An 11,267-nucleotide genomic window follows, 5' to 3' on the forward strand; every position below is an offset into this window, starting at 1 on the left:
GTGTCTTTATTATAAAAAGGGGAAGGTCATTTGGAACTTGATTTGTCAAGCAAGGACAGATATAAATTGTAAATGCCATCAAAACAAAAATTGGAATCAACTCTTCTGAGTCTGTGTATGCATTAATGTATGTAATTAATGCATCACACCTCTTGTTTTCCAGTTTGCACCTTTCCTCCATGCTATGTTTTGCTTCCTTGCATCAGAGTTTCCCAGCTCTGGAATACCAACAGTTGGTAAGCCTCCTGCCATGCCCATTCTGAGTGTGGGTTTGGGCTCCAGGCTCTGGCTTCATCTTGAGACTCAGGATTCCTAACAGTTTTCTTGTGCATGTCTTTCTTGGTTCTTCTTTGTGCCCCACATTGGAAATGCTGGGAGCCTGTTCACGTCATGTACAGCCTTACCTGCCAGGCCTGCCTTTCCTGGTGGCTTTCCTGGGCAGGGAGGCCATGCAAAGGACTATTTGGCACTCCAAGTAGACACATCATAGGTTTCTCAGTAAAATAGCTTTTTGTAATGGTTTTTATCACGTGTATGGTTTGCATTTTCCATAAAATACCTTAAATTGTGCTTTACCATCTGCCACGTCCTGCACTCCCATAATGCCTCCTGAGGTGGTCCCGCAGAGCTTTCCCAGCCAGACATGCAATCTTGAAGCCTTCACCCCACCTCCTTCTGGAAAAAAACAAAGGTGCTTCCGTCCGGGTCCAGCACAAATTCCTGAAAAAGCCTCAGCCCAGTATCAGCACCAGTTCCAGTAAATGTGAGATAATGTTCTACCTCCGGATGTTATTGTTAAAATTAACTTAAAGGCAAGCACTTGTAAGGATTGAGTATTGTAACATTCTCTGAAATATAGAAACTAACCCATGCTTTTCAAGTTCATGTCTCTAAGATTAATCTTTAGTAAATAAAAGTTAGCTTAAGTTTGTTGGTTTAAGTAAAACAGACGTCTTTATTTTATCTGGGTTTTACAAAAAATAAGTCCATGTTAATGATTGACTTTGATGTCTGTGAAATATGTTTATGGAAGTTAAGTGATTTAAAAGAAATGGATAGTCAGGGATATGGGAAACCAAGGCAACTGCTTGGTTCTTTTCCTGGCTCCCTGGCTCCTCACTTTTTGTTTTTTGCATTCCTCTATGCGTCATAGTGTATTTAGTTGAATTAAATGAAGTAACTTACGAGATGACATCTTATCCTATTGCCAATGTTTGAGTTACTTAAAGAAAATGCCAAGTTAGTAAACGATTCAGAATGAGTTCCAGAAGACAAAGATCATTGACTATCACCTGAAGATTTCATTTATTGGAAAGGACACCAAATAAAAGATACTCTCCAACTTTGCTGGATCAGACCTTACCAGGAGCCTAGCCAGGAATGGACATCTACCCATCTTTGATATTGCCTCAAGGGACACCAGACACTCCACTAACATCAGAGGCAGACAATATGTCAACAAGGCCTGTATACCAATGGACTGATATTGAACTCAGAAACCATTCTATTTGCCCTTATCTGTCTGTTAATGACATTAGTCATACTAATACCGTGTTTCCCCGAAAATAAGACCTATCTACAGGTTTCCTTCTGAGTGAAATATAAGGCATCCTCCCGAAAATAAGGGCCCCCTAGGCTAAAATTGAGAGATTTGGTCCACTGATTCTGAAAGAAATGGAGTCACAAGAAATTCACCAGGAAATTCAGGAATTGGATTGCTATGATGATGTTCCAGAAGATGATGACAGAAGATGATGTTCCAGAAGATGATTGTCATTGAATAAATGAGTAAATTCTTGATACTGTAGGATTCAGTTTGTCTGGTTTGTGTTGACAGCTACCGTACTACCGTACCGTATACAGGTAATAAATTTCCTTTATTTTCATTTAACAATAAATGTGTACCATATTCTTCTTCATGGAAAATAAGACATCCCCTGAAAATAAGACCTAGCACATCTTTGGGAGCAAAAATTAATATAAGACACTGTCTTATTTTCGGGGAAACAGGGTAGTTATACTTGTTCTTTGGGTTTTTCTATATAGTCCAACTGAACATGTATAAGATAACAACTGTTAATACTCTTTTTTTTATGACTATGTAAATGTTATACTAGATGCCAAATATAGAATAATGAGGTGGAAGGCAAAATTCAGATCATGATAGTTCACAGGATAGAAATAATCCAGTGTTTTTTCACAATAAAAGCCTTAAGACCTGGCTGCCTTCCAATTACCTACCTTTCTCATTTCAAGAAAACCTGGCCTCCACTCACATCCCATGGCTACAGTATTGCCCCATCCCCAGTGGTCAATAGATAACATCAATACTGAGACTTCCTAGGAACAAGCCTTCATAGCACTGTGAGATCACATTAGCCAGTCAAAAGGTTGGCCATCAATGCATCCTTTGGATAGATTTATGATTAAAAGGGGGGTTATAGAAGAAAACCAGGTTCTATGGTAAGTAACCACATAGGGTGATCTGATTATAAATTCCTAATTGGACAGATCATGGTGAACAGTCACATCCCCACCATGGTATATAACTTCTTTACTAAAAGGCTTATCTTCACTTTAAGCAAGTCCTGTCCACTGCTTCTGTGCATCTAAGGTTAATATACCTTTGAAATGCCCCTTTCACCCCTCCTTTTTTAATCCAATCCCTGCCTTGCTTTTTCCCACTTCATGTAATCTTCCTTATGTTCCCTCCTTAAGTCCAAATGCATATAAGAAACAGCAAATTGTTATTCTCCTGAGAAGCTGAGGTCTTGTTCCCTGGTATACATTGCCAGTTGGATCAAATAAACTCATTAAATTCTCTACAGAATTGAGGGTCCAGAAATAAACTCATAGAACTACCCTGTTTCCCCGAAAATAAGACAGTGTCTTATATTAATTTTTTCTCCCAAAGTTGCGCTAGGTCTTATTTTCAGGGGATGTCTTATCTTTCCATGTGCTAGGTCTTATTTTTGGAGGATGTCTTATTTTCGGGGAAACACGGTAGAGCCCATCCAGGGTTCAAAGACTGTTCAATAATCAAAAATTAATTTTGTGGACAAAAAAAGGGTCCACATACTAAACCTGACAAACTCAGGGCAGGTCTGCATGGTGGACCTTACAAACTCAAAGACTGAATGTAACCACACAGGGTGGTCTGAACATACAAATTCCTAACTAAAAGTGGGTCGTGGCAGGTAGTCAAGTCCTCAACCTGTAGTGTCCTTGACAAAGATTAAGTTTTACTTTAAGTAAACCTGTCTATATGTTTTTGTATCTAAGGTAGCATAACTTTGAAATAGCAGAATAATCTTTTGTAGGGGACCACAGAACCCTTCGTTGTTATCTTGTTCCTTGAATACCATCTCTATGTGCTGTAAATGTTGACTATCAGGTACCCACCAATGTAAAACAAGTATGTGTCTCTCCATTTGGTTTTATATCCAACCTCAGAGATTTCCCCACTTTGCTTTCTTCTGCCCCTTAATCTACCACCAATGGAACCCATGTAACCCCATTTTGTCTGCTTCTTTGATTTTAATGTATAAAATGCTCCAGAGAAGGTGCAAAACTGCCTTCTCTGGAGCATTTTCTCAATCCATTGAGATTTTGCTTCCTGGCAATTGTGTCAGTTTGGCCCAAATAAAGACATCAAAATTCTCTAAAGGTTTGGATATTTCTTACACTAACAATTTCAACAAATGATGCTGGAAAAAGTAGATACTACACACAAAAGAATGAAATTGGACCTTTATCTCACACCATACACAAAAACTAACTAAAATGGATAAACTATAAAACTCTTAAAAAATCTTGATAATTTTGTATGTGGCAATGATTTCTTAGATATAACACAAAAAACAAGAGCAAATATATATATTGGACTTCATCAAAATTAAAAAATTTTGCATATTGAGTATTGAACCCTATCAAGGATGTAAATAGATAATCACTAGATGGGAGAAAATATTTACAAATAATATATCTGACAAGAGTCCAGTTTCCAGAATATATAAAGAACTGTTAAAACTCAACAACAAAAAGACAAATAATCCAATTTTAAAATGGGCAAAGGACTTGAATAAAGAGCTCTCCAAGAAAGAGATACAGATGATCAACAAGCACATAAAAAAAAGGCTTAACATCAGTACTCATTAGGAAGATGCAAACCAAAACTATGGTGAAATACTCCTTCATACTCATTAGGATGAAAATAATAATAGTTTTACAAAACCAGAAGATAAATATAGGTGAGGCTGTGGAGACACTGGAATCTTCATAGCATCTCTAACAGTTGCACTGGAGGCAGCATCTTCCCTCTCCTGGACCAGATTGGGCCATCCCAGCCCGCACACACCCATCTGAGGGGCTCCCACTCAGCTCCCCCAGGAAACACACCCACAATTGGGCCAACGCCCTGGGAGAGGAAGGTGGTGTTTTGTACCTTAATTTGAGATTTGGGGGTAGGGAGGCAAAACAGTGAGGAGAAGCAAACACTTTGCAAGGTTTTGTTTGACAGTAGGCAGGTTCAGGAAGAGGGGGCTCCTAGGCAGGGCTGACACCCTGTGTTCAACTCAGCTGCATAAGGAGATCCATGCTGGTGCCGGTGGTAACGGGGAACCAGCCAGATGAGATCAGCCAGAATGCATTGATTTCGAGGCTTCGTGTTCATTTCGCCCTTGGCCCCTTCTCAATCGACTACCCAAAGTCCTTGCCATGGAGTTGAGGTCGATGGCTCTCTCAAATGTGCCCAGAAGCCGATTATTAGAAACGGCCTACCCACTCTTATAGTCTGCAATGACCTGTGGCTTTTCATTGATTTTTGCCCCTAGATCCTTCTGCATCAGTCCCTGGCCGTGCAAATCACCTTGCCCACCTCCAGGGCCACCCAGTTGTGGTGCAGCTCCTCAGTCTCCCCGTCCAGCTTGGCATGTTCTTGGTGATCAAATGCTGTTTGTTCTGGCCAGCAGCCCATTTTGTGGCAGTTTCCACATCTCTTCTCTGAGCCACTCAGATGGCCTGGACTTAAGTCCAAATGCATACAAGAAACTGCAAATTATTATTCTCCTGAGAACCTGAGATCTTACTCCCCGGTATACATTGTCAGTTGGCTCAAATAAACTCATAAAAATTCTCTACAGAATTGAGGTTCCAGAAATAAACTCATATACCTAGAGCCCATCCAGTGTTTAAAGACTATTCAATAACCAAAAACTAATTTTGTGGATAATCTTTTGCAGGAGACCACAGAACCCTTCGATATTATCTTGCTCCTTGAATACATCTCTATGTGCTGTAAATGTTGACTATCAGGTACCCACCAATGTAAAACAAGTATGTATCTCTCCATTTAGTTTTATATCCAACCTCAGAGATTTCCCCACTTTGCTTTCTCCTGCCCCCTTAATCTACCACCAATGGAATCCGTGTAACCTCAGTTGCGTCTGCTCCTTTGATTCTAATGTATATTAGCAAACTCAGCTATGGGACTCTTCTTGTGCAGCTATGGGGCCCTCTGTGCAGCATCCTCACCGTGTCCCCATTGCTCTCGGCCACAGTAGGGCGGGCAGATCCAGTGGCTCTGAGGCAGCTCCATGTTATATGTATTTTAGCACAAATCAAAGAGTCGCATCTTGTGTGATTCCATTTACATGAAATATTCGGAGTAGATAAATCCACAGACGAGAGCACATTAGTGCTGGGAACGGGTGGAATCAGGGGAAACTGCTTAAGAGGTGTGGGGGTTTACTTTGAGGTGACATAAATGTTTTGGAAATAGATAGAGGTGGTTACACAGCATTGTAAATGTTACCAAATGCCACTAACCTGTTTGCTCTAAAATAGTTAATTTTACATTATGTGTACCTCACCTCATAAATTATTTTTTTAAAGATTATTTATAGTACCTTCCAGAAATTGTGCTAAGATATTTTTCCTTATTTGTTGCCGTTGCTCTCTATGCCCAACCCTCACACATGCTTTTCCTGTGTAACACTGGGCTCTGGGGACAGGCTGTATTAGTGTCAGAGGCTAGTCAGCACATGTCACTGGCCACCATGAGTCTCTGTGCTACAGTCAAAAGTGGCAGAATCTCTAGACACACAAATGTCAGGTTGAGAACTAAATGCTCACACCTTTGCCCATTGTGGTGCTCCACACTAACTAAATGCATGCTCCAATTAGGTTTTCTTTCTTTATTTTTTCAAAATACATTGTGATTGATTTCAGAGAGAAAAGGAGAGAGAGAGAGATATATATAAACATCAATGAGAGAGAATCATCAATCTGCTGCCTCTTGCACGCCCCCTATTGGGAATCAAGCCCACAACTTGGGCATGTGCCCTGACCGGGAATCCAACTGTTCTCTGTCTTGGTTCAAAAATCAGTGCTCAACCACTGAGTCACACCGGATTAGTCTCTGAATAACCCAGAAGAAAAGCTCTGAAACCTTGGAACCACGTAGAATTCATGGCCTATTGATTTGGGCACTTTCACAAAATATTTCTTTTTTAAAAAAGTGATGATTGTTTGAAACAGTACATAATTGCAGTTATAATCCCTCTTCTCAGTTGATATCTTTGAATGTCTTGAAGATAACTTCATTGAACATTTCTCCTTAAGTGATTTGACAACAAATTAAAATGTAATGCTTTTTACCTCTTATTTGTAGTAAAATCTCTCTCTCTCTACAGAATCACAGAATAACAGCTGACATTTTTCAAGTACTGCAGATGCTGTTCTAAGCCTACTGTAATGCTGTTACTATCCCCATTCTAAAGATGATGAGTTGAGGGGCTGACCTGCTCACCCACTCATGGGGAAACCAGGATTGAACCCAGGCCCCTCCAGCTGCATGGCCCACATCCCAACCTCTGAGCCGCTGCCTCTGTGCCACGCTGCCCTTTGTCTCACTCCAGCAGGGACAGAGTCAAGAGCTCTCAGAAACTCATTCCAACCCCTTCACTCTCCGGCTAAGTCACCTGATGGCCGCAGCTCATTACAGGTCAAAGAGTTTCTACTGAGCCAAACCACATCTCCTCCACTTGGCAATGAAGGGAGGGGTCAGCCTCCTAGCTGCCCTTTCCATTCATTTGAAATTAATTCAGGCATTTCTTTTCTGCTCGGCTCACCACCACCCCCACCCCCAAAACACACACACAAAGCACACTCATTACGTCACATCAGGGTGTATTGAGCCTTTCTCTGTGATTGTCTTGGGTCTGCTTTGACTATATCCCGGAGACAAACAAGGTTTCCCTGGCTGCTCAGGCAGGCTCTGCATCTGTGTGACCCAGAAAAATTTGGGGGGGACAGAAGAGTGAAAGTGGGCTTTAAGAGAGGGGGGAGCGTCACCATCATGTGACACCTGCTGCGCGCCATGCACCATTCCAGGCATCAGAGAAACAGGAGAATGAAACAAAGCCTGGGGAGACAAGCAATTAAGGAAAGCCAGGCACCGGTGATTTTAGACCCTCATATGGAGGAGACCCACATATGGAGAAACCAAGCAGGAAAGGGGCTGGGCAGGGGAGGTGTGAGGGCTGGGGGTCCCTGGGTCAGGGGGCTGTGCGCAGGTGAGGTGCATCTATCTACTTATCACCTCGCTGAGTTGGCCAATTCTAGTGCAGAACTGGAAATTAATTAATTCCTAACTGTTGTTGCACTGGATTTAAGCCCATTCCTCGGCTCAGAAACATCAGTAGTTTGAAAGTGATGTAAAAGAAATTCACCACGAAGTATCTTGGGCACAATCTGATTTTCTGAGTTGGGGAAAATTCTGTTAGGTCAGACACTTGTCTAAAAGCATCTGAAAGCTCTGTTTTTGAGAATTTGGGCCCAGATGTGCACAGAGAGGCCTGGAAAAGTGTCCCAGATATCAGGACAGAGGCAACTTTCAACCTGAGGACATTTAGCTAAATGATGAACTGAGTTTCCTTTCTAGAAGCATCTGCAGATCCATTTTTAAATCGGACCTTATGGTGCTCCAAGAGGTACTGGGGCTACATGTCATTCCCATACACAAGGCACAGACTGAAGCTCAGAGAGGCTGAACTACTGGGCCGAAGACCAACAGCTAACCCAGAGTGGATGCGGGCGCATATCCAATCTCTAAGACCCCGGGCCTGTTCTCTGGGCAATAGGTCGGGGTCTGGTGCCTCTTCCCCACTCCACGGGCCCCTGTTCTCCTGGCCCTCTGAAGGGCACATAGCGAAGGTAGGATGCCTTCGCTTCACAGAACTCAGGATTCCCTATGCACCCCAGGATCAACACGTGTAGGACAAGACTGTGCACCTCTTAGCCCATCCCCTGCACCCCCACTTCCCTCACCCCAGCCTCCTCTCTTGACTCCCCACCCCTAGAAGTGTGCTGGGTTCATTCTCCTCAGCTGGACCAGTGAGCCCCGGCCCAGGGATGCTGTGAAGAAGCCTCCATCCCCACCCCCAGAGATTCTGGACTGGACACAGAAACCCTGGGCTCAATGCTGAACAGTCACCCCACTGTTTCATGGCTGCTTCTTGGCTGGGAGACACAAGGCAACAAAAAACCTCCCTTTCCACCATCTGAAGAATGGGTATCCCACCTGGGTGGGCGGCTATTAAGGCCTAGCAGGTGCTAGGTCAGGGGTGGGGAACCTTTTCTCTGCCAAGGGCCATTTGCATATTTATAACCTCATTCGCAAGCCATACAAAATTACCAACTTAACACATTTCGGACGGATCACGAGAATTCTCATATTTTTCTGTTCTAAGGGCTGTGGCCAACCACGAGAATTCTTTAAAAAGTATTTGCTTGTAAGAACATGTAATAAATAACTTCAAAATGCAATGGGTATTTAATTTTAAAGTGTGCCTTTAACATTTTACGTAAAACATTTTTTGTACTCGTTCAATAGAAATGTATCTGGGTAAAGCTGGCAATAAAACTACTGGTCCGCAATGTGTTAAAAATTAGCTGGCTGTATTTGATCAAACATTTTATTAACCCACCCTGAATGCCTTGGCAGGGCCAGGCCAAATGATTTCTCGGGCTGTACCTGGCCCTCGGGCTGGACGTTCCCCACACCCGCTCTCGGTGACGCAATTTTTATTCAAGCACAAAGAGAGGACACCTCAGTTTTGTGGGGAAGGAGGGAGGCAGTGGCATGTGAACTGAGCTGGGATGATTGTCTAAAAAGAAACACTGAGATCCTGGGACCAGGGGACTCCTAGGTTGGGTTGGATGATTCAACCAGTGAACACACATCTTCGCTCTCAAATTCAAGGCCGGCTTCTCTCCTTATCTTTTACATGTATTCACGTGAGACCACCACCGTGAACTAACAGATGCCAGACACAAAGGTCTTCATTTCACCAAGGCCATTTGGACTAGACCCACACCAGACCCCTTCAATGGAACCAAACATGAGGGCTGGCCTCCTAGCCACTGGGTATCCAGCATCCAGGCCCCACTGCCCCTGGGGAAGGCCAGGACTCTGTCCCCTGGGGCCCATCTGACCAGTCCACTCTGCTCCCACGCCAGGCCTCCTTGCACATTTGCAGACGACTAGACCCAGCACAGTAAGACCAAAACGCGGCACCTCCTCAGATGCAAAAATGGGCTTGCGCCAAAACCGGTTTGGCTCAGTGGATAGAGCGTCGGCCTGCGGACTGAAGGGTACCGGGTTCAGTTCCAGTCAGGGCATGTACCTTGGTTGCGGGCACATCCCCAGTGAGGGGTGTGCAGGAGGCAGCTGGTCGATGTTTCTCTCTCATCGATGTTTCTAGCTCTCTATCTCTCTCCCTTCCTCTCTGTAAAAAAATCAATAAAATATATATTTAAAAAAAAGAAAGTGGGCTTGCTGTCCCGGTTACAGATGCCCAGCTCTGCGGACTGAATCTCATCCCTGTGAATGGAAGCGTGTAGCGGTTGAACATCTCCACCTCCCAATAAGTTTCAGAGAGCAAACATTTCCCACAAAGCGCCTGGAAAGTTCCTCCTGACCCAGAGACCCTGCCTCGCTCCGGTCCACTGGGAACTCTGTCCACAAGAAGCTGAGACGCTCACGCTCCCTCCTCCCGGCGCCTGCTGCCTGCTCAGCACAGCCCTTTCGGAAGGCATTCATTATGCACAGTTTCAACTGCGTTTAATTTAATTTTGAATTACATGTTCTAATTGTTAATTAGACACCCGAAAGCACCAGCTAAACTTTTTCAGTAAAAATGCTGTTGGGTAGCAGCAGTCGAATGTAATTACTTTCCCCAAACACTCGAATCTCGTTTCCCAGGGAAAAGGGAAGCACAAACCCGACACGCTGGTTGCATTGCACGCCGCCGGGGCCACACACACAGCTCCCATCGCACTTTTCCAAATCGGAAATGACTGTCCTGTTTCCCTCGTCCAAGATCATTATTTAAATCAGCCGACCCTCCAACCTGGAAGCCAGTCCTGGCACTTCTTTCGGTACAAGCTCTGTACCCCTGTGCACCCTGGCTCATGCATGGGCTGGTCCCACCCGCCTGGGCTAATGGGTGACGTGGGGGCATTCCCATCCCCGGCAGCAGTCCGCAGGCGTCTTTCTGTCCCACACCCCCTCCCTCTGCACTCCCCCGGACCCAGGACCGCGCAGCCGTCTTGGGAAAGAGTCTTTTCCTCCTAAATAACATGCATGAGGTTCAGGGAAAAGTTTGCTACACTGTGTTCCAAAGACCGGAAAGTCCAAGGTTCCCTCTCTCCGCCCCGCGGCCGGTCCCTACCTGGGCGCCCGAGCCCTTGCCGCCGGGGCCGTCCGCGCTCAGAGCCATGGCGGGGCCGCCTTTGTCCGCCGCGGGGCCGTGTCCCCACGGAGGCCGCCGCCGCCGGAGCCGGGAGCCCAGGCTGCAGTGGGGCCGCCGTCCGCCGGGCGGACCCTCCGGGCCGCGCCCCCACCCTGGCGGCCGCGGCGGCGGAAGCGGTGGGCGGGCCCCGAGGGCGGAGCCTCACCTCCGGGGGTCTCCCCGGCGGGGGCGGGGCTGACACCTCCGCACCCCGGCTCCCGGCGGGGACGGGGCCACACCCACGGGGCTCCCGGGAGGGGGCCGGGCGGGGCCTGACCTCCCACCCACCCACCCAGGGGCGTGGGCGGGGTGCGGGGCGGACCCTGAGTGCCAGTGCCCGGACCTGGCGCGCTCACCTGGGCGGGCCCGCGGGCTCCTGTTCTAGGAGCTGGGGCATTTGCTTCTACTTTGTCCTCCCAAAGACTCCGGGACTTGCCATCTTAGGATCAGACTAGTGGCTGTGGCTCTGCACCC

At 45.7% G+C, this 11,267-nt stretch overlaps 1 protein-coding gene across 1 annotated transcript in view; it reads right to left on the reverse strand.

Annotated features, from left to right (window-relative positions):
- The window catches only part of PLEKHG4B (pleckstrin homology and RhoGEF domain containing G4B), a 67,686-nt gene extending 56,797 nt beyond the window's left edge, over positions 1–10,889 (reverse strand). The window contains exon 1 of the mRNA XM_084880589.1: positions 10,734–10,889. Coding sequence (XP_084736715.1) covers positions 10,734–10,781 — 48 coding nt within the window. The 5' untranslated portion in view covers positions 10,782–10,889. The remainder of the gene's footprint in view (positions 1–10,733) is intronic.
- Positions 10,890–11,267: the final 378 nt, after the last annotated feature.

Source organism: Pipistrellus hanaki (assembly GCF_964339955.1).
Source record: "Pipistrellus hanaki genome assembly, chromosome: 4".
Lineage (NCBI taxonomy): Eukaryota > Metazoa > Chordata > Mammalia > Chiroptera > Vespertilionidae > Pipistrellus > Pipistrellus hanaki.